Consider the following 24,092-nt stretch of genomic DNA (forward strand, 5'->3'; position numbering starts at 1 on the left):
ATACATACATAGTACAATTTGTACTATTTTATTCCCTTTTTTAAAAATATGTTTTTATTGGCCCTGACCTCTGTGGCTTAGTTGGTTGAGCCTTATCCAATGCATTGGGAGGTTGCAGGTTCAAATCCCAGTCAGGGCACATGCCCGGGTTGCAGGCTTGATCCCTAGTAGGGGGTGTGCAGGTGGATGTTTCTCACATCCATGTTTTTCTTTCTCTCTTTCTCTCTCTCTCTCAATTGATTGTAATCGGGAGAGAGAGAAAGAGGGAGTAAGAGAGAGGGAGAGGGAGAGAGAGAGAGAGAGAGACAGAGAGACAGAGAGACAGAGAGAGAGAGAGAGAGAGAGATCCTACTGGGGATCGAGCCTACAACTTGGGCCTGTGCTCTGACCAGGAATCAAACCAGTGCACCAAAAGGGACAACACTCAACCATGTGAACCGCACCAGCCAGGGCTACTTGATTCACTTTTAAAAGCATTTGTGGAGTAAGGAAGGCTCTAAGAATAACATTTTTAACAAATTCCAGTTATTAACTTCTAATATTATAAGTTTGTTTTGCATAATTAGTACCCGGTGATACAAATGTTTGAAAATGTGAAGTCTTAGAGATCATCTAATCTAGACCTTTGATTTTACTGATGAAAATGCTGAAGCCAGAATAAGAGACTGGCTCACAGCTGTTATTTTCTGACTGCCATCTCAGCATGTTTTCCTTCTCTTAAGCAATACTGTTTTATATGCAGTTAATTTTTTTAAAAATTGAATAACTAAATGTTTCACGAAAAGCAATATAGATTTTTAAATGTATTTTTTAAATTGTATTATTTGCTTTAGTGTATACAGAGCTAAATGAAGCCCTAATTTGAACCTCCTAAATAAACTAAAAATTTATAGTCTACTTGATTTAGCTTACATAAAGTAAATATTTTATAGTTTAGACTCTGAACATTAGAGAATATAAAATATCATATATACAATAAAAACGTATTTTAAGATTCCTATAAAAATGGCATACTTTAATGTACTAAATTTGCACTGATTTTGTGATAATGGAATGCAATTCTTAGGTTCCACTTGTTTCAGCTTTTTAAAATAGATGGCTGAATATTGTTAAAATATTGTAGGAAATAATTACATTAGTCTTGTACCATGAACATTATAGGTTAATTATAATGTGCTTTAAAGTCCTTACTAAGAATACTCATCTCTATCTTGATTCTTTTCACTTATTTTTCATGCTACATATGTGCATAGTTCCTATTCAACTTAGTAGGGTAATAAAAATTCTAGAACATTTCATTGTACCAGTATGCAAATGCATTTACATAGGAATAAGTCTAGGTTTCCTTAAAGAGGGCAACAGAATTGAAAACTGAGGCCAACAAATAAATGAAAGTTTCTCTAAATCCATTGGATAATAGAGGCAGTGTTAAGGCTAACCATAGTGTTGAACTAAACAGAGGGATTACTCCTGGGTTTTGCATCAGTTGTTTTCTGCCGGGTGGCCTCACTTGTCAAAAAAAAAAAAAAAAAAAAAAAAGTTTAACAGGCAAACATTCACATAGGCACATTGAGAAAAGAAGTATGCTTAATTCCATCAAAGCTCTAAAAAAATCAATCATTAATTTATTCTACAATTGTTGGTCATTTGTGAAAAGCATCTGGCCTTTAAGTCATAGGATCCCAAACACAAGTACAATGTGAACACTTGAGAAGAAGCTTCAAATTTGGTATCATGTAAAAAAGTATATGAGTGTGTGTGTAGCTGTATCTCACTATACTACTGCATTTGCTTAGTCATAATGCTTTCACTCCATTTTGTTTTTTGGATTTGGAAGTTGTTATAAATGCAAATGTAATGTGCTTTAAAATTTAGAAAACTGTAATTGGCAGCTTTAAAAAGTCCTGCTTTTTTACATGTCTTTTCATGGTTATTTAGCAGAGTGATACTTCAGCAGTCTTGGCATTGCATGTCAGAAATGGTTTCTAATGAAATTTAAATTCAAGATAGTAAATATATTTTTTAAATAGTTTCAGGAGAGACATACCCTATTTTCCATATGGCTAAGTAATTGTTAAGATGTTTGTTTTAAAGCTGGACTTAGACACTCCTGACTGCTCTTTAATTTGATATAGCTAGTCCAAATGATATTTTTCAAGAAACTTTAGTAGAATGCAGTGAAGTAGATAAATGATTTTTCAGCTATACTCATATTGCAAAGTATAGAACTAATTCAGTCATTATAGTAACAGCATTTTTTTTTAAGTAGCTTTAAAACCAGCAGTAGAACACCTTAATGTTGGGATACATTTAAATATTAAGCGTTAAGTTAGTCAAGTTTAATTTTCTAACAATACGTAATAGGTTCACACCATAACCACAGATTTATACATAGCAGGTTTTTTTCTGTTTTTTCTTTTTTTAAAAGAATGTACCTTTAAATTGTAGAAGGCCTAGGAAAAGCCTTAAGGGGTGAAATTTAGAGCCTAAAATAGAAATAAAGTTGCATCGTTTTAATTGTATGCTTTAATATAATATGAATAGTTAATTTATAAAAACTGTACCTCCCCATGACACATACCACTTAATCCAGTGGTTTGTTATGTACAAAGGGAATAAATGTGGTATAATCAAATTCTATGTCAGAGACTTCATATAGAAATTATTCTCTTACTGTTAAAATTTTACCAGATTACACATAGAATATATATTTTACTCACCACTGCTCTTTAGCTTTCCCTGGACTTTAACAATTACAAATTAAGAAAAAATATAAATACTACTCATAAGTAAGATTTGATTCTAAGCAAAATAATGACTAATAATGAAAAAGTACTTTTCACAATAGGAAAAAATACAAATCTTTAGACATTTATCTCACTTTATACCATAAGTATGTTATTATAACAAGATGACCATGTTTTAAAATGTATATTGAAAATAAATCTAAAAATGTATATGCCATATGTAGAATTCCTGTGTAAACTTGTTTAGCCCTCATTTCAAAGGTACTATTGATATCCTAAGTACTATTAGGATACTAGAGATGAGAGGAAAATCACTTAAAACTGCATGTGAAATATAATGTTTGAAATGATTCTTTGAGAATGTGCAGATCATGGCTTGCATAGGGATTCCTTCCAACTCTCTGGGGAAATGAACTGTTGACATTCTTTTGGGTCATCATCCCAGATAGGAGGGCAACCACAAGGATTTAGAAGATAAATTCATCCCCATAGACCTTTATCCATTTCATTGCAACTTGGAAACATTCATGTTGAATAGTAGCATTAATGTAGCCCATTTAGCTGTTCAAAGTGAGCTGTATGTTTAAAAAAGAAAGAAAAGAAAAAGAAGATGACGATGAAGAAAATCAAGTGACTAGGGTAATAACTTATTTAAGTCTTCTAAGAGGTATTCTTTATTTACATAATTCTAAAGCACAAATCATTTTTTTCCTCTATTATTTTCAAAAATGGAATTGAGGTCTATTATAGTGAGCAGTGAGCTCTTGGATTTTAACTAACTAAATGAAGTCCTGCATGTTGCTTGTTAGTCGTTTATAACAAAGAGCAGAAAATAAATTATTGTTTTAATGTTGTGTTTTGAAGTGAATGGCAACATTTTTAAAAATTGAAAATTATGTCATATAGGTTCTGTTTCTGACTCTTTTTGGACTGTATGATTCACGCAAAAGAGAAAAGCAAAGCTCTGGTAAATGCCTTGAGGGAATTCACTAAGATTCACACACATGTTCTTTCTTATAAATGATGAAAAAAAATATTTTTACTCCAACTGGAATGATACTATATAGGGCTGAATGTGTAGGAAAGGTTCCCACAATGCATTGTGCAAACCTAGAGCTAGCAAATACCCTGCTGCTTTGAACCCCTCCTCCCCCCCCCCTCCACCCCCCCAAAAAAAGACAAAAGCACAATGAAATAGAAAGCTTACCACCGGTAGCTTTCAAAACGACAAACTAGGCAAACTATACATCTCCACCACTCCAATTTTGTCAGAATGCTAATGAGCTTGCTCTGATCTTTACTCGGCTTCCCGTGTTTTCTACATCTTCAAGGACCACATGGCGCTAGCAAAATAAAGACAACTAAATGAGAATTTCGAATGCTTTTTGTGTTAGGACCTGGTGCTTTTCAGTGGACGCACTCGTTGAATATTCTCAACTTAAAAGAGTACAACAGGGGGTTGGGTATGAACTTTTTAACAGGAGGAAATTTGTACAGAAGTAAATTAGTGAGATGAGGAAAATATGAGAAAAATTTCTGATTAATTTCCACTCCATAATATCAATGACACCTTCAGCCCCACTCATACTCTTCTAACAAGAGATGCTGATAAAAGATGAATGATTCTGTGTTGTTCACAGTGAATGTTTAGTGGTTTTTTAATAGCAGCATTCTACATAAAAGGCACCAGGAAGTACTCCGCATTAGCAGTTGAGATCACTAGTTAATAGGATGATGTCTTTTAGCTTTTGTCACAAGATTATTAGAAAGGATGGGTTTCTGTTCTCATCGTTGCATAGTTTGGAGTGCCTGTTGAGTACAAGTGCTAAAATACAGGTTTCTCAGTATTGTTTCACATGTAAAGCAAAAAGCCTTTTAATACAACACCTTTTCCCTTTTTGCCAGGTGATTTTGTTATTGATCTCTAATCTGCCCCTTTAGCTGTATTAAATGCTTGAAGTGTTCTGCTTTTCACTGTAGCCTTGATGCTAGCTATTTGTGTTTATAAATTCATTAAGATTAAAACAGGATCTATATAAAATATTTGATTCTATGACTTAGGTAATGGCAGATTATGTCGTTTTTATGGTTTAGGGTATAGATAACAAAAAGTTAAAATTGCCTGAGTAGATACTATAAAAATATATCTTTGATTAAAAAGACATACTTTTATGAAATTTAAATTACATATTTGTAAGAGACATTTTTCACTAGCTCTCTTTTCTCTAGCATTCACTGTACACTTACAAGGAGATTAGAAGTAGTCAGCTCCATCTCTCATTAGACCCATATCCAGGAGGGGAAAACGAAAACCAAAACTGGGGACACTTTTATATATAAAGATATCAGAACTTAGAGTTAAATTGATTCAGTACAACTAATAAATAACCAGGAAAGAAAGTTTGGTATAGTAACACTTTCAGGTTTTGTGTGGAGGAAAAAAAAAAATTGGCAATGTTTTTCACATTTAACACATGTATTTCTTTTTTTTTTCTTTTTTTTGTATTGATTAAGGTATTACATATAACACATGTATTTCTGATATTTCTATATTTTTAAAGTTTTATCTGACCCAGGAAAATTATATTTTTGTATGTTGAACTTTGTTCACATCGCTTAAGAAATTGCCTCTTAATTTAGTCACACTGCTAACAAAATGAAGGGGCAGAAACCCTATAGTAATAGAATAACTTGGACAACCATAATCAATAAAGTCAGCAAAAAAATAAAAACTATCTTCTATATATAACAGAAGTTTTCTTAGCATCTGGTTATTCTATATTCTCTATCATTTAACACAATATTTCTATGCTCCTTAAAAGTAAGATGGGAATTAGAATTCATGTAATAAAGTGTCTCCATTGTGTAAAGGTTCTTTTTTTAGACATAGTATGTCTGTTTTTACACAAATTACAATAAGAAAATAAGCCATATCATTGAAAAATATCCATTAAGCTAACTGAGATTTATATTTTGACATTTGGTTACAAAACCAAAAAAAATTTTTAACTGTAATTTTCAATAATGACAATTTTTTCTAAAATCATATGACATACCATGGTAAAATAGAAAATAGAAGTTTTTAGCATATAAGGTAGAATGTTTCCATTTGATCTCTATTGACATAAAATATGAAATGAATAGGCAAGATTATAATATTGTCTTTGCAAAGGAACTTTTCATAAATAGAAACAAAATAAGTAAAGGAATTTGGTGCTATAAAGTAAATAAAATGACCTTTAAGGTTCTGTAATAGTATAGATTTAGCCTGTTATTCCCCACTAAAATAATTACTACTGACAATTCATAGGGCATTGAATCTGTATCATAATAAAGAAATCAGGTGGGGTTTTTTTAGTGTGTTGGAAAATTTTCTACAAAGTAAATGTTTAACACAATTTCCAGAGTCTATTCTTCAGTAGACTCTAAGAGTTGATAAAAATCTATTCTTGTCTGGAAGTAAAATGCTAACATACTTAGCATAAATGTGGTGATGCAAGTCTAGTTTGAGTGTCTGTGTGTTTTCAGCTATGTCAAGATTTTAGTCACTTTGTGTCATCTAACTCCAAGAATGCAAAATAATATAAAATCATTTTCTAATTGCAAGAAGTGACTCTACTTCATACAATTACATTCTAATTCAATATTCTGAAAAATAAAAAGCATAAAAGAACATGTCAAACAATTGATTTTGTCACATCCATGATTAGCAGAATCATAGCCAGGTGGAAGACATACTAGTAGTGAGCCAAGGCCCAGCTTTCCAAGGTCTCTGTGTGAACCTTCTCTCCCATGCTCCTGTCCATTAGGACCAAAGCCCATCTGTCTTCCTTTGCTGTTAGCATAATTATAGGAGAGGCTTTTCTTCAATATTTAATCCTCAGTATACCGTCATCTGAAAACACGGGCTCAGCCCTTCCAGTGGTGAGTTGGAACCTTGACTGGGATCCCCATTCTAATCTTTGCTATATTAATTCCTGCTTACTAGATCAGCTTCATAGCTGTGATCCTCAGTTTTAACTTTAGTAGAATGAGGACAGTATGTCTTTAAAAATGAAAATTGGGGCAAGGAACCTAACTGCATTAGCCATAAAGGATGAAATTCATTTAATCGTCTATGTCTTATGATTTTCATTTATTCAACAAATATTTTTTAGTCTTATTATGCCTAAGGCACTATACACTGAGAGTAGAAACTTAACCCTGGTTAGTGAATATAATTAGTTAAATTTAGTCACACTGAGTCAAGAATATAATATGGTATGGCAGCTAAGAGAATTGGGAGAATTAAGTTAGATACCTTATACCAAGCATTTGCACAGTGCCTGGTTACATATACCAGGTTCAGTAAATGTCAACTATTATTATTTATATGATCTGTTTAATACTTAAGTTTGTCAAGGTCTCCTTTAAAATAAAATAAAAATACCAAAAAGTGAAAAACACTAATATGTTAGGAATGTTACCTATCACCATCAAGCATTAAATAAAATATTTATAGTAAATATTGGATTTTTTGTACATTTATATATTTTATTTATTATTATATATTATAAGTATATTGGAATAGGCCTTTGATTATTGAAAACAATCATGAGTAGACATACAATGTAAAGTTTGTTTTAAAAGGAGAGTTTACATAATTTAAAGTACCTGAAGTGCTTTTGCTCTTTACTTTTTTACACCTTCAATTTTAAAAATTGGTAATATTCCTAAATTCTTTTATTTCTATAGTCTTTTCCTTGTGTCATACTTCCAGAATGTCTTTACTCTCAAAATTTGTTCTAATTCAAACATCTTTAATATCTGTTTCTATCTACATTTCATTATTTTGATTATTTAAAGAAGGAAAATGTGTAAATTATATCTAGAAGTACTAGAAATTAACTTTTATTGAATTATTCTCATTCATGCAATAGAAACATTTGTTTCTCCTCTCCTTGATACTCACTGTATATCGTAGCTCTTTACTATCTATAGTCTTTAAATATGTAGGTAACATTTTCATCTGCTGACTCATGTTTGTTCATTTATCCACAAGAACAAATGTATACCATTTCTACCAGTGGTATTTAGAAACTATTTTCCACTACCAGAAATTTTGAATTGGAAATATAAAATACGATTTTTGAACCTAAGGAATTATCACATCACCAGAATTTTTAGTTTGGAACATTTCTATTGCCTAAAGTGAAGTACATTCTTATTCTAGACTGCAGTAAAAATTTTAACACTTAAAAGAGAAGAAATTCCAGGAAAATGTGTTTTTCTCAGCAACTATCTATGAAACAAAATTTAAGCATTTGAACTGATTTGGCAGCAACATGTTTTTCTTCTGCATGTGAAATTGAAATTAAAATTGTGTAATGTCATGCCAATGCTAAAATAACATACATGGAATATCACCCTTTCTTTAAAAATAAATCTTAGTGATTTATTTGTGAAAGGGCTAAGACTGGTTCTCAAACTTTTGTCTGCATAAAAAACACTTGAGGAGTTTGTTAAAAATAAGGATTCTCAGGCCCTGACTAAAAGATTCTGATTCAGTGAATCTGGGGTGGGACCCATATTCTAGATGATTCTAATATAGGTGATCCACAGACCACATTTTGAGAAACAGGGGCCTATAATATGCTAAACTCACAATGTTACAAGTGCCAAGGAAGTAGTAGAGCATAGATTTAAGAGCATAGACTTGAAAATCAGCAAGACCATAGCCATTGTCTGGATGGTCTAATATTTTTAAAGGCTGATAAAACTTATTTCAGAAGCCTATTGGGCCCTAGCTGATTTGGCTCAGTGGATAGAGCGTCGGCCTGCGGACTGAAGGATACCAGGTTCGATTCCGGCCAAGGGCACATGCCCGGGTTACGGGCTCTATCCCCAGTAGGGGGTGTGCAGAAGGCAGCCAATCAATGATTCTCTCTTATCATTGATGTTTCTCTTTCTCCTTCTTCCTTCCTCTCTGAAATCAATAAAGAAATATATTTTTTTTAAAAGAAGCCTATTGGTAGTTAAAATATATTGATACAGATGTAAATAAAATGTATATGCGTTCTTAGCACAGAGCCTGGCAAAGGGTTAGCACTCCATTAAAAAAGGTAGTTGCTGCTATCAGTCATAGTAATAATTTTATTATTTATTACTGATTCTGTTGTTAAATTTTTCCTTAGCTGCTAAGTAATACGTACATCATACATCTCCCATTCTTTCATAACTCTTCTCTTCCCTCAACACACACACACACACACACACACACACACACACACACACACACACGTGCACTCTTTCTCTCCCAATGCCTGAAGAACTGGTTTGGCATAAGACTAGAAAGTTGTGGGTTTCTTTTTTTTAACCCTTGGCTTATATATAAAAAGTAACTGATAATTGTATGAACATTTTCAAGTCCCTCTATTGGTATATTGAGTTTTGTAAAACACATACAGAAGCAAACAACTTAAACATTGTATTTTAAGAAATTTATTTTAGTACATCCATGTAGGAACCAACTTTACAAATGCATTATCTCCTTCTTGGTTTCATCCTGACACTATCCTAAGATGCTTAACCAAGATTTCATTTTTTTTTTTTCTTTTACAAAGAATGGCATCAGAGATGGCTAAACATGTATGAATTGCCTCTCGGTCCAGAGTTAAAATTATGGGAGTTTATGGAAGGATGCAAGCTCTGCTCCAAAACCTTTCTCCCAGTTTCCCAAAATGGACACCATTAAGAAGTACAGATGTTAATGTACAGAGACAGTTGGACACTTACTAATTCCTTAATCTTTGAGATAGAACTGTTCAGTTGAATAGCAGGAACTTTCTTTTTATTGTTTATAGGCTTACAAAATTCTGCTTTCAAACCATTGTTCATTCCATTGTAGAGACATTACTAGTTTTTCTTGTAGTGTATTGTAAATTATCTCTTTCTTTTAGCTACTAGTTATGTTTTTAACATTTTTCATAGACCTCCCAGTGCATTGCATAAGAAAACTAAACATATATAGTCATTGCATCTGTTCCCTGTCCACATGTCACGTTTAAGCTGGAATGTGAAAGACATTCAATCACTCAGAGGAGCTATTTCCTCAGGAAATGGTTACAGTAAAAGTTAAGGGAAAACTGTTGAGCTGATATCTATTTTTAATTAAATTAGATATTTTTAAATCCTTACTATTACTGATTAATTTTTAATGTTTATTGCTGAGTCATTTTTTTTCTGTACAGGTTTTGTTTTCTTGTTTTATTGGGGGGATTTAGATGAATGTTGTAGAGGAAAATTAATAAAAAATTCTGTGATTATTTTTACAACTGAAAAGATAACATTTTATATATATAGTGAACCATCAAAATCAAAGTATATGGCCCTGGCCAGGTGGCTCAGTTGATTGGAGCATCGTCCAATACACCAAAAGGTTGTGGGTTCAATTCCTGGGATGTTTCTCTCTCTTTTTCTTTTTCACCCTAAAATCAATAAAAACATATTCTCAGGTAAGGATAAAAAAATAAAAAATAAATTAATTAAAATTAAAGTATATGATTCTCCTGTTTTATGCTGGTGACATTGAAGGGGAGATGATATGTAAATTCACAGTAGACAGAGCTATGAGCATCTAACTTGTGAGTCCTGCTTTTACTGACTGGTTATTTACTTTACCCACCCCAAAGTCACCCAGCCCCACTCCCCCAATGCCAGTTCACTCTGAATTAATAGCACCACTTGGTGGCCAAAGCGAGGAATTGTGCAGAGCACCAACATTTCTGCCCCACCAGGAAACATGTTTTCTCCCACTAGACACTTCTGAACTGGAATTTGACAGACCGGTCCTAAGTTTATCTGTTGTGCTTTTGGAAGGATCTAGTTCTGTAAGGAAAGTTAAAAATATACAAGGAAGATTCTTAGGCTGATATAATTTTTTAAATTTAAAATAGAAATCATTTTGTATTTCTGGTATAAAGTAACTTCCACAGAAATAAGTTATTAAAGTAGTCATAATATTTTAATTTCTTGTGAGAATAAAATTAGAGGGAGCCAAAATTTAAAAGTTCTAATACAGTTTGTTTTGATTCAAGTTCTTGTTTTAAATCTCAATAAAGGGTTAAATAAAATTATACTGAATATTGCAAAATTGTTAGTGTAGACTAGGAAGCTATTTTGCAGAATTCTGAACTTTGTAATATCAAGAAGAATAAACAGACTTGGAGCTGACCATGACTTTGGGTGGGAATGTAGGCTAAAGTGTTTTAGATATGATAGCTCTGACTCTTTTTAAGTGAACTGTAGCTTTAGAGAGAGGGAGAGAACATACACAACAGAAGGACATACAGCTAACTGCTGGCACTTAAGATTTATGCCAGAATCTAAGAATCTGAGAGGGACTCTGGAGGTAGCATGATATTCTTCAGTCTAAGGAGTATCTAAAAATGTGTATCATGATAAAAGAGGGAATTGAATTTATCCTAGGGATTAAATTGAGGAGAAAATTTGAAAATAACTTTAACTTTGGTAATTCTAAAGATTCTGTAAGTCACATGTTAGATTTTTTTTCTCTGAATTTCTGCTGAAGGAACTGCTTTTAGCAAGAGAACCTTTGGAATAGATTTAACAGAACATGTGTAACCTTGAGAAAAGGGATGTTTCATAGAGGGGTGTCTCATTTGAGTAGCTCCTTTAAGAAAGAAAGATGGATAATGGGCAGTTGATGGGCATCCATATTTGAGGGTAATGAAAAAGTTAGTGATGGTAGGATGTATTTTGGTTGATTGGTCCAGTAAAATAGATATGTACAGACATTGCTCAATGGAACTAACATCTTAAGATTTGCACCAGGTTGCCAACATGTTTACTTCTGGGGGTAGGCCTTTTTGGTGCTTGCAGAGGCTGTCAGAAAAACTGTAAGATTCAGCCAGGAGGAATCACAGTGCCCTGCTCCAGCAATAATCCTAGGAATCAGACAGTTAGGGGGAATCCTAAAGCTTGAATAAAGAATATGGTTCTGTACTGTGTGTGAGGGGGGGAGGAGAGAGGGAGAGAATTGTATGTATGTAGGGCTTTTGGGGTGAGGAGAGAGAGAGAAAGAAGAAAGGGAGAGAATATAACAATAACAACCACCATTATATTACTTATATAGGCCAGGCACTATTCTAAATGCTTTACATATATTAACTCACTTAATCTTTTCAAAAACCTTTGAAGCAGAACTATTATCTTCATTTTACAAATGAGGAAACTGAAGCATAGGGAGATTAAGTAATCTGCCCAAGTTCCCATAGCTCTTAAAGAGCAACACTGGAACTGGAATGTACCCTGATAATCCAGTGCTAGGCAGAGCATTCTTGTTTGTCCATTGTCATTGAAGGGTCCTAAATGCTCAACTGGAGTCATAGTAGCTTATAGTTGCCCAACAAGTGAGCAGATCTATTCCTGGAATCGCTTGTTTCTGGAAGACATCAGACCCCAAACTATAATTCAAGGATCTTACGGACACATCTGCACAGGAAGGAAGGCAGAATCCCTTTGACATCCCTTGATGTCCTGTTCTGAGATCATTGTCAAGTTCCAGTGGCCTACAAGGAAAGAGTAAACCAAATCCTTTCTACTAATGGATGAACTAAGTAGACAGAATGGGGATTTTGTTTATTTTTTTGTTTATCAGAAGTTTGAAGGTTTGCTTTTTGTTTTTATCTGTTTTGCTTATCAGAACAACTCTGAAGGCTTTGTCAGTGTTGACCTGAATTCTAAATAAAGGGCCTATTCTGGTAAGACTGGTTACCTATGAGTGTCAAGTAGGGTGGCTAAGAGTGGTGATTCACAAAACAGACTGCCTGGATTAACTAACTACTAACTAGCTCTATTACTTTAGGTAAGTTCTATAACCTCATTCAATATTTGATGCTATTGTCATCATCATTATTATTGCCAGTCTGTGAGAAAGTTATTGGTTGTTAGTGATCTAGTAAGAGAGATATATAACATAGAGTGGCCTCCTTAAGATGCTGTTGTTCCCAAGGCTTTAGAAACAGCACTGTGAACACTAGTCCAACATGAGTGTCTCTTGTGGATCCTTGTGAAAAGAATGGCTCCATTGAGACCATGAAGGTTGAGGGGCATTGGATAAGGTAGTATAGAGCTGAAACTCACACTAGTCACTGGCCTGGTCTTGAAAATCAGCATCCATTGCATTTGATTCACAGTGTGATGTAGTTATTCAAACCCTGTGCAGGTTAGAAGGCTGCTTTCATTAGGCTTCTATGTTTTGAGAATGGATGTGGCCATAGACTAGAAGGGAATAGGCATAATTCCCTTCAGCTTTCCCTCACCAAATAAAGATATTTAAGAAGGTACAGAAGGAAGAATATATCTCGGTGTTACCTGGTGTCTGAACCCAAGCATGATCAAAGAAGGTACAGAGTAGAAGAAGTTACTGTGCAGGTAGTACATTGGGGTTTAGAGGAAACTGGAAGCTGAGGGGACACCCTGGGTATGATTTTTTAGGGACATTTAAGGACTTTAAACAACCCAGGAGGAGGTTACCTAAAGGAGTAGCCAACTGACTGCATAATACATCTTTGCAGAAACTATTAGAAAGAAGTGTATTTGGAGCCTCTCTACCTGGTTTGTCCTTCTGTATTTTAAAAATTATGTGTATTTAATTTTCCACACTCTCAACAGAATCTATTCTCATTCTCATCTGGCATTTAGTAAGTCAGCTATTTTATCTATAATACCATTTTCCTAAGCTTATTTTAAAGATGCTCTTTTAATATCAAAATCTTTTTCTGTAAAAATGATGAAAACTTACATTCTCAGTGAAGCTTTTTGCTTTATAAATATTTGGTTTTTCTTGTTGAGGATTTTCTTTTCCTAAAATACATCAGCTTGTACTTCAAATTGTCATTTTTTTTTTACTTTATTTTGATAACAAGTAAATTTTTACATTTGTTCTATCAGCCCATAATTATTAACCTTAAAAGTTACCTTTTTCATTTTTAAAAAATATTAAGCAGTATTCAGTGATCTACTTTGTTCTTAAGTCTCTAAAACTCATTGCAAATAGCTAGCCTGTCGCTACCTGAAGCATAGCCACATATTTGTGTCACCATGGCTATGGATGTCTTTCACATGCACCAGTGACGCTGATGACCCATTAGGGCATTCACTTTGTTTTTCCAGCTGCAGGGATGAGTTTGTACTGATTCGCCCACATTTTTCACCTATCTCATTTATGACCAGTGACTTACTATAGATTTTGTTATACTAAGAAACATTTTAAAATATAATTTGTGCCCATAGAGTTTAGAAATTTACCCTCACTCCAGCTATTCCTAATCACATGTCTGTCTCCACACTACACTGAGCCCTTTTGAGAAAGGGACCACATCCTAAGCTAGTTCCTAGATTAACATGTCATCATCACCCTCGTCATTATCATCATCATAGCTAGCATTTTTAGCTTTGAGCACTATGTGTTTGCATTTCTCATTTAATCCCTCTAATAATCATACAAGGTAAGTAATATAGTTATTCTTATAGAGATGGAGAAACTGATGTTTAGAGAAGTTCATTAGTCTAAGATCAAAGGGCTCAGTCCCTTTTTTAAACCAAACTGGGGAAAAACCATTATGGATACAGATTCAGTGTTCATCTTAAAACAACAGATCTAACCAGTCACAGTTAACTATAGATGGTAGATAAATTTGACCTACCAGAATTTATAATGTTATCCACAGGAGTATCTTGGAATTAATGTAAGTAAACACTCATAAAGGTAGTCTTTAATTTAAAACAGATATTTATTCTAATGTTCATTTATGAGTCAGGTGCTTTTCCATAAAATACTTAAATTATAGATTGTGTCCCCTACTACCCTATACAAAACTATGTGCCAAATAACAACAACAAAAAAAGAGAACCCTTATTCTCCCTAGATTTCCTACCAGAAAGTCTCACCTACTTGAATATATAAAAGTTCAGAAAGATCTCTTATAATATATAATTTAGGTACCTGTGCATACATATTTAAAATCACATATCTTAAAATACATTAATCTAGAAATATTTTTTCTCTCCACTCCTACTTTTCAAGAAATACTTTTATTCAGCTCTTCATGGTCATCTTTAACATTAATGTCTCTGTTCACTTCTAGAACCACTCTTTAAGTCATTTCCATGACATGACAGTGAGAAGGCTCTAGGGCAGAGAGAGGATAGAGAGGAATCTGCCAAGTGCAGTCCAAACAAAAAGGGCTTCAAGAGAGGGGACAAGTGACTAGGGAAGCTCTCCATCTGTAAGCATGGCTCACAATTCACATTTTCCCCGTATTGGAGTATGCCTAATTGGTTTTCCAAGTAGACCACAGTTTATTTGGTTGAATGATGCCTATAAAAGTGACTCACTGATTTATTCTACTTAACAAAATATTTTCAATGTACCTTAAAAAGACACAGTTTCAGGGTTCTGTTCTGGGTATTTTCTACCTTTAGCTAAGTGCCTTATATAGATAGTGAAGATAGTCATGTGTTACCTGAAATGGGGATTGTATTAATACCTTTAAAGGCTCTTAGCACTGAAACATTATGGATCAACCCCGTCCCATATGTAATTTTTTAAAAACAATAAACTATAAATAAATATAATGAACTTCATCGATTATAATTTTCCCATGATGACTTCCAGGCATTTAATTTTTTTTTTTTCTATTTTAAGTTTGTGCTTAGTTTGCCTTTTGAGAAATCTAAGGCTGACTGATCTTTGGCATAGAAAAGCTGTTCAGACTCTGTTAAGGAGTTGGTGGTACAAGAAGACTGCTATTAATTTCCAACCTTGAAAAAAGGCCTCTTCCTACTTCTAAGTTTGTGGGGGAAGAACTTCGGTGAGGTTTTTCTATACCTCCTCCTATAAGAAATAACATGCATAGAAGTCTGTCAAAAATTAACTGTAGAGAGATGTTGCTTTGAGTCTCCCCACATTCTGAAGGTGTGTTTATTTCTAGATAGTGCCTTAGTTTTTATTTTACTTCAACAAAAGGAAACAGAATTTCCCCCAAAGTTTATATTCTTAATACTCTAAAAATATATCATGCTGAGTAGTTTAAGACAATTGCTGCTGAAAACATCAATAAAGATTATGAGCTTTTTTTATGTTGATTGCTTTTTGAGCATATTCATGGAGTAGAAACATTTATTAGCTATTTGCTTATATAGTAAAATTTATTTTTATAATAATGCTCTATTTCCTCAGTTTAAAATATTTTCTAAAACTGGGGCACTGGAGTCCTGCAATAATGTTGGCTTTGGAGTTTGTGTGTCCAAGACCCTACATAACTGCAGTAAATTAATGTTTCTCATATGTTAAAAAAATTTGCCAACCTGGCCAGTGTGGCTCAGGTTGAGCATCTTACCCATGAACCAAGAGGTCACCAGTTTGATTCCCAGTCAGGGCACATGCCCGGGTTGCAGGCTCAATCCCCAGTAGGGTGTGTGTGTGTGTGTGTGTGCAAGAGGCAGCTGATCATTTGATGTTTCTCTCTTTTCACTTTCTATTTCTCTTTTCCTCTCCCTTCCTCTCTCTAAAACCAATAAAAACATATATTTTTTTAAACTGCCAGATTTCACTCCCTTTGTTATTAAAGTATGTTTTTTCCAGTACCACTTAGTTGACACCTTCATGTGTCTCTATTGTAATATATAATGTCTTCCAAAGGTCATCTTATTCATGTAATCATAGCACAGGACAATTTGTAATGGGAACTCTATTGTTTTTGTGTGTGGTTTGGCTTTGCTGTGTTTGCTGTGTTCAGTCTTTTAAGGGCCATGGATCTGATCACTAGTCAGCCATCTCCATCCACTACGGGTCTATGGCAAGATTTCAGCACTTTTTTAATGTTTTCATGGTAGAAAATTTTGAGTTTGTTTATATATACAAATCTACATCTTTGTGTTTTCATTTTTTCCCTTGGATTCATCTTTTTTTCAGCTAAAATTTTATTGTTCATTATTTTGCGTTTATGTAAGAATTCACTGTCAAAAATATATCTTTCTAAATAGATAACTTTATGATGAAAGCTTAATTAGGAAAGTTAATTAGTAGACAGTCTTTTAAACAATATTTCAAAATTTTAGGTTTTTTACATCACTTTTATTTATTTAAAAATTTACATCGAAACACTGCTTCTGAAAAAAATAAATGAAAACTACATACAGATTCCTTGATGAATTCTTGAATGAAATTAAATCTTGACTTTAAGTAATGTGGGTTTTTTTAGGAAATGGAATGTAAAAGTGGTTACTATAGTCAACTAACATGTATTAAATGTGTAGTGTTCTGTTTTATTCTGTTTTCTATTAAATGGTTTTTGTTTATGTTATAGGAAGAATGATTTGAAGTCATATTTACATAGTTACTTTTCCTGCCATTATCATTATTCTTGATTGTTTATAAATTTTTTTTGTTTATAAATTTTTATAAATTATACTCCAGCTACAATAATTAAGAGAAAAAACTGATATTAATTTAAGATATTGTGATGTCAGAAAAGACGTTGCATTTCTGGAGGCAAAATAAAAAACGTAAGTCTTTAAGAAAACAAAGTAGAAAAAAATATTACAGAGTTTGTATTAGTCTATACTTTTTAAAATATATATATATATTTTACTGATTTCAGAGAGGAAAAAAGAGGAAGAGAGAGATAGAAACATCAGTGATGAGAGAGAATCATTGATCTACTGCCTCCTGCACACCCCCTATTGGGGATTGAGCCCACAACCCAGGCATGTGCCCTTGACTGAAATCGAACCTGGGACCCTTCAGTCTGCAGGCCAACACTCTATCAACCAAACCAGCTAGGGCTAGTCTATACTTTGAAATGTTATGGGGATGTTTTTATTGGTTGTATAATAAACGTGAGGCTATGTTTTAAAATAAGTATAACAACTCAGCCATGCTTTCACATTTTAGTAACTGTATACTGAACTGTAGTATTTTGATTTTTTTTATTTCAAAATGGTCCTTAATAGTACGTATTAAATTTTTCAGTTTAATACATATTAAATTTTTCAGTTGATGAAATTTTAAAAATTTAAATTTAAAAAGTATCAGTGTCTGACTCTTAATGTGACAAAAATGTAGCTGGTAAGTACAAATAAAAAATAATTTTAAAATAGAAGTAGTTAACCAGGTAAGGTTAAACAAGAAAAAATTATTTATGGCCATTTTATAAAATGATGATAGACTTCATTCTAAGCTACAATGTAAAGTGCTTTATTCTGAGATTATGTATTGTGGCAGAAGCTAAAACTGCCTTTTTTTCTAACAGTGCCAGAATACAGCCTCTTTTTCTTTTTTGCACTAACAAGACTGCTTTACCACCACAGCCCACTCTAAGTAATTAAATCAATCCTTTGTACTTACCGTATTCTCCTCTAGTGACGGTACTAGATCTGATTATATGCTTCATGCATATTCAAAGTACCGCTCTGACAGCTCTTTAATGAGCTCTTACTTAATCAGTATGAACAATGTTCATCTTGTTCTTTTTTTCCTCATGCATTAGAGCTAGGAACAGTTGGGAAAAATGAAACATCCAGCATTCATTTGAAAAATATATTGTACTTTGAAAAGTGTCTAAGCTGAGGAAGTTGCATTCTGCCCTTTAAAAGTCTGATGGACAAATTGGATTACTAGTATTGGATTAAATAACAAATGGTTAGAGGAGAAATGAGAAAAGCTCACTGTGATCACAGGCTTTAATATTTTTTGTTACTTATAAAGCTAAAGGGGTCTTTAACCAGTTATTAAAGTCAGGATTAATTTGTAATGGTTCAACTTACTGGCTTTTAAAAGCTTTTTGAATTTAAAAAATTTTAAATCCCTGAAAACAATAGTGTAATGATGTGTTAGAAGAAAATTTAATTTTTTTATTGCTAGGCTAAGTATAGATTTCCATCATTGTGTACAATCTTAGATAAGGAATTTGTGGTACATAATTGATTTAATCTTAAATATGTTTTTTTTTCTTTTCAGTTAATTCATATAATCTATGTTGCAATGTGTAATGTGTCTTTACATATTATTGTTAGGCTTATTTACTTTTGAAACATAAAACTCTGTATTATTAGTTATTTCCTAACCATTAGGGGAGAGGGATTTTATCCTCTACCTAGGCATGAGTTAAACTGAAAATAACATAGGACCACATCAATATTGTTACTATCAAGGAAGCTGTCTTCCATTGAAGAAAATGATGCTAATTTAAGAGTAGGCTAGTTGCTTCTAGTATTCCCTGAAAGCCTCAATTATAAGTTAAGTTAAACTCAAAACAAACTTTTAATGTCTGCATTTTTAGAAGCTACTTAGGTTATGAACACAAGAATTAAGTCTTTCATCAGAAAATAAAATATCATAGTAACTGCACCTATTAATATTGCACACATGTGTGATTTCAGTGATCAAAAAGGCCTTCACCAGGGTACAATTGGCCTTTTTCCAAATTGCAAGCTTTTCCCCAGCTTTTTCTTTTTACTCTTTCTTCTTTTGTTGCTACCCAGGGATTTGTTCCTATCGCAGTCTATGTCACATGACTAGTGTTAACACATCACATGGTCTAAAGTGAATACAAAACCAGCTACCCTAAAAGAGAGATTAAAAATACTGTAAAACAATAAAGACTTTTGTTCATAACTCTAAAAGAAGCTATCTTACCTGCTCCCTACCATAAAGTTTTAACAGCATTTAATGAAGACATATATCCTCACTATTCTCCCTAATGATAAACAACAGATATCTATTTCACAGGGATGCTCTGAAGTGTATGTTTAATCTTTGCACACAGAACAGTTCTTTATACTCTATTTTCATTCTAAATTTTTCTTCGAATTTATATCAATGTAGAAATAGTTAATTAAATGGTACATTCATAATTTATTTAAGTATTTAAAAGAATGAAGTAGATCTTCAAGCAATATGACAACAGTACATCACTGGGTAATATACAGGGGTGGGAACAAGTAGGTTAATAATAATAAGTAATACAATAATTAATAAATAATAATACAAGAATAAACTTGTTTCATGTACTCATAACTGTAAGCCTACTTTTGCCCACCCCAATATGATATGATCTCACTTATGTTAAAGAAAAACCTGTACGTATCTATAGATGAGGTATATATGTGTGTGATAGACATCTATCTCTGTGGTGTGGAAGGAAACATGCTAAACCTTAATAGTACTTCTGGGGAAGGGAGTTGGGGTGGGATTGGTGAAAGAGGACTTGACTTTTTACTCAGTTATACCTCTGTACTGTTTAAATTTTTAAAATGTATTTGAACGTTAAAAGAAAATATCTTGCTCACAAAATATAATTTAGGGAATTAACTGGAATATTGAATCTTAGCTGGGATATTTAATTTTTTTAATATATGTTTATTGATTTCAGAGAGGAAGGGAGTGGGGGAGAGAGATTGAAACATCAGTGATGAGAGAGAATCATTGATCGGCTGCCTCCTGCATGCCCCCTAGTGGGGATCGAGCCTGCAACCTGGGCATGTACCCTTGACCGGAATCGAACCCGGGACCCTTCAGTCCGCAGACCAACACTCTGTCCACTTAGCCAAATCAGCTAGGGCAAATTTTATAGTCTGACTACTTCTACATGAATAATATCAAATATGTACTGTATATTATAATCCTTGATACAGTGGCCTTGGGGGGGAGGGGCAGTAGTATAGATGATGGAATGGATATTAGCAAAAGTGAATTTGAAATGTGCAATTAGTAATTTTATAATCTAAAATCTTAGACCATCTCTCTGTTCAAATGTTTTCTGATTTACTGACATTATTATGTTCATTATGATGTGTTTTTTCACAGATAGCTATGGGCATTTTTTGTAAGTTGGTCATTTAAAATAATTTGCAAGTGTTTACTGTATTAGGGATGATAACTTCCAGAGTGGTATATGCACGTATGTCTTAGTTTACTTTGGGGGAGAAAAAGAGAAAAAACAAGTTGTTACAAGTGGAAGCTTTCACAAAATCTCTGGACTTCTCTGATCTTCCTGCTAGTATTGTAATTCTCATAATGATTTTTTAATATTTTTTCTTTATCATGACCATATGTCTGTGAGCACCATGAGTTCCTCACTGAACTATAATAACAAATCAGCCTCTGGGGAGGATTTAAAAGTTGGAACACTTTTCTTTTAACACTAACACTATATTAGTGTTAGTATGATCTATAGATATGTTGGGGGGGGGGGGGCTGTATATTTAGACATGCTGCATAACAGCTTTAGAAGATTGAATTTTAGAAGATTATGAAATTTTAAATATCAATTTCTTTTTTCAGGCCTTGGACTTTAATCTTATGTTGTTATAAACTGTTTAATTTGTACTGTCGGGGTAACTAAAATGTTTTCATGTTAGAAAAAACACTTGTGCTAAACAATTATCTGCCTGCAAATGTCATATAACAAGAAATAACTTTTCCTGAATTATAGGAAGAAACACCGAAGAAGAAGAAGCTATGATGCAGGAATGGTTTATGTTAGTTAATAAGAAAAATGCCTTAATAAGGAGAATGAACCAGCTCTCTCTCCTGTAAGTACTCATGACTGCTTGTTTTTCCTGCAACATCAGTGGATCTTAGGCTTTTGGTTACTAGTTTCTTAGGGTTTCATATTTATTAGACTTAACTTTTTCTTTCCTTAGAGATTAAAGTCTATTTTATATAAAAATGAAAAATAGTGTATAACCAGTTTTTATCTGAACAGTAAGAATTTAAAAAATAGAGTGCTAGATACTGAAAAAATGTTGGCTATACAGAAAGCCAATGAATATAAACAATTTTTGTGTTTAAGAAATAAAGCATTGTGTATAAAAAGACTTGGTGTGCCTGTTAAGGGTTAAAAGGGAAAAGAAATAAAATTGAAATGTATTCAACATCAGATTCTAAGTTAAAAATTAAAGTAACTCTTAATAAGGACAAAAGTACCTTTGTCTTCTACAGATGATGTTACCCTAAATTTTGGGATAAAAGATTAATGAGTTACAGAGAAGTGACCTTTTTATAATTGCAAGAATTACAGTAAAATGTAGACTAAACCAAATGTAAGCATTCTTAGTCTTTAGCATTTAATTTACTATAGGACCTAATGTTTGTTCCTTTTTGCTAACTAGCAGTGTTCTTATATTATGCCACCTAGTGTGGGAAGAAACAGGCTTACATGTTTTATTTTAGTGAAGACAGCTATTTCTGTCATTTCTGTTATGCCTGAACTTGAAAAAAGAATTATAAAGAAGCACAAAAATTAACCAATCCTAGATTTATAACCGTGTCCATATTAAATTTGCACTTGTAGTGCTGCCATGTTTCTGTGTTCTTTTCATACGGAGTTCTAGACAAAAGCATGTTTGTTGTGAACTATGAAAACTCTTTGACAAAATAGCCTTATACCTGGCACTTAGTACAAGAAGCATTGAAGAATGAGACTATTTATTTTCAGATTAAAATATACCTCTGTGCAATTCAAAATTGAGGGAGAAAAATAATAGCATTAGTAAATATTCAACCTGAGGAAGGTTTTAGATTTGTGTATCATTTGTTTGGAGTAGCTTAAAGTTAAAGAGAAAAGTCAGTTATGAGTCCTAAAATCAATGTAACCTAAAGGTTCTTTTAAGTGTTTAATGATTTAGTAATTAGCATATTGATGAACTTTTGCAACTTGCCTAGGGAAAAAGAACATGACTTAGAACGAAGGTATGAGCTGCTGAATCGGGAATTGCGGGCAATGCTAGCCATTGAAGGTAAGAAATGCTGTGGTGGAGTGGAGGTATGTGAGGTGTCAATTGTCAAGGGAGATTTAAAGAGTGTAATACACTTCTTGTCTCCCTAGGGTGATCTGACTAGGGACCTACAGAATTTGCAAATAAATGCCTTAGAATCAAAAAGCATTAGTCATATAAGGTCTAAGGACCTTACTAGTACTTCAGATAGATAATCATTATGCTTGCTATTAAACACATGATTTTCTTAACTTTTGTCAGTAAGCTTAAATGTCAATAAAATGGAAAATATAAGGAGTTAAATGATTTAATTACATAATATTATGTGCAATTTAAAGTTGTTTACACTTTAGAGGTTTGGGTAAGATTTACCATTTTGATTTTTCACATTTCACATCTAAATTTTACCTTAATATTTAATTGATGTCAACACTGAAATATGTCACTGTCAGTCTACTATAGCTCCTATTAAGCGATTATTCAGGCAAAGATTGGCATAAGAGATAAATGAAACACTTTCATACTTTTCATAAAGCTTTTAAATGAATTAGGTAGTAATCCTAAGCATAGTTCATAATATCAGTAAACATTGGCTGTCTTAACTATGGCATTTACTATATATGATTTTTAAAAAATAATTAGGTGTTTTAGAATGCTATTCTCTTTATACTTATTATTTGAAAATGTCTCATAGTTAAAGATGTCTGACTGCTTAAAAGCTAATCCCTTGGGCTCTGTAAAATGGACCTTTTGTCTAATCAATGCAAATTGATTTTCCTATTCTATATTGACCTCTTAACCCATTGACTGTCCATGGTAATTTCCTTCTTTACCTGATAAGGTACCTGATCCATAATAAGTCAATTCTAATTAGTTCAAAAACTAGAAATTTAAGGTTGTAAGGGCAAGGCAAGTGAAAACATTTTTAAAGTATTTTAATTAACACTGTTATTAGATAAAATACATGCTATTTATCTAAATAGCATCTTTTACATGTATAGAAGTTTTATTTTTACTTTTATGTACATTATCTCATTTGATAAATATGACTAACAATATTTATACATCCTCATTAGAAATCAGACTCATTTTAAAAGGTTTCAGATAGCTAATTTCCTTCAAGTGGCTATCCAAATGTATCAAATTATACCACTGATAATGAAAATTGTGTGTTTAATAGCAAGCATAATAATTATCTAAATAAAATTTGTCAAAAATATTTAAGAAGTTCTTTGAAACTTGTCATTTAAATAAAAAATAGAAGTATACTAAATGATATTTTTTCCTCTGGATATAATTTTTAAGAAATTGGAAAGCTGAATAGTTAGTGAAAGGTAGTTACTGCAGATATGTTTACATGGTATGTATATATATGTACAATTTAAAATGTATGTATATATAGTATATGTAATATATAACTCGTTATACAGTTTATTCTTTATAGATTCATTATACATTACACTCAATACAGAGTATTAAGAATTTGCCCACTCTTTCATGTATAATAATTAAATCATCCCTAAAACACAACTTGATACAATACAGTGGACTTTTAAGGCA

General features: G+C 32.7%; 1 protein-coding gene across 12 annotated transcripts in view; it reads left to right on the forward strand.

Moving 5' to 3' along the window:
- EHBP1 (EH domain binding protein 1) overlaps positions 1-24,092 on the forward strand; it is a 415,903-nt gene that overhangs the window by 385,823 nt on the left and 5,988 nt on the right. For all 12 annotated transcript variants that reach the window (XM_079792168.1, XM_079792171.1, XM_079792169.1 and 9 more), the window contains 2 exons: positions 21,248-21,347; positions 22,480-22,553. In XM_079792168.1, coding sequence (XP_079648294.1) covers positions 21,248-21,347; positions 22,480-22,553 — 174 coding nt within the window. The remainder of the gene's footprint in view (positions 1-21,247; positions 21,348-22,479; positions 22,554-24,092) is intronic.

This window comes from Cnephaeus nilssonii (genome assembly GCF_951640355.1).
Source record: "Cnephaeus nilssonii genome assembly, chromosome: 15".
Taxonomy (NCBI): domain Eukaryota; kingdom Metazoa; phylum Chordata; class Mammalia; order Chiroptera; family Vespertilionidae; genus Cnephaeus; species Cnephaeus nilssonii.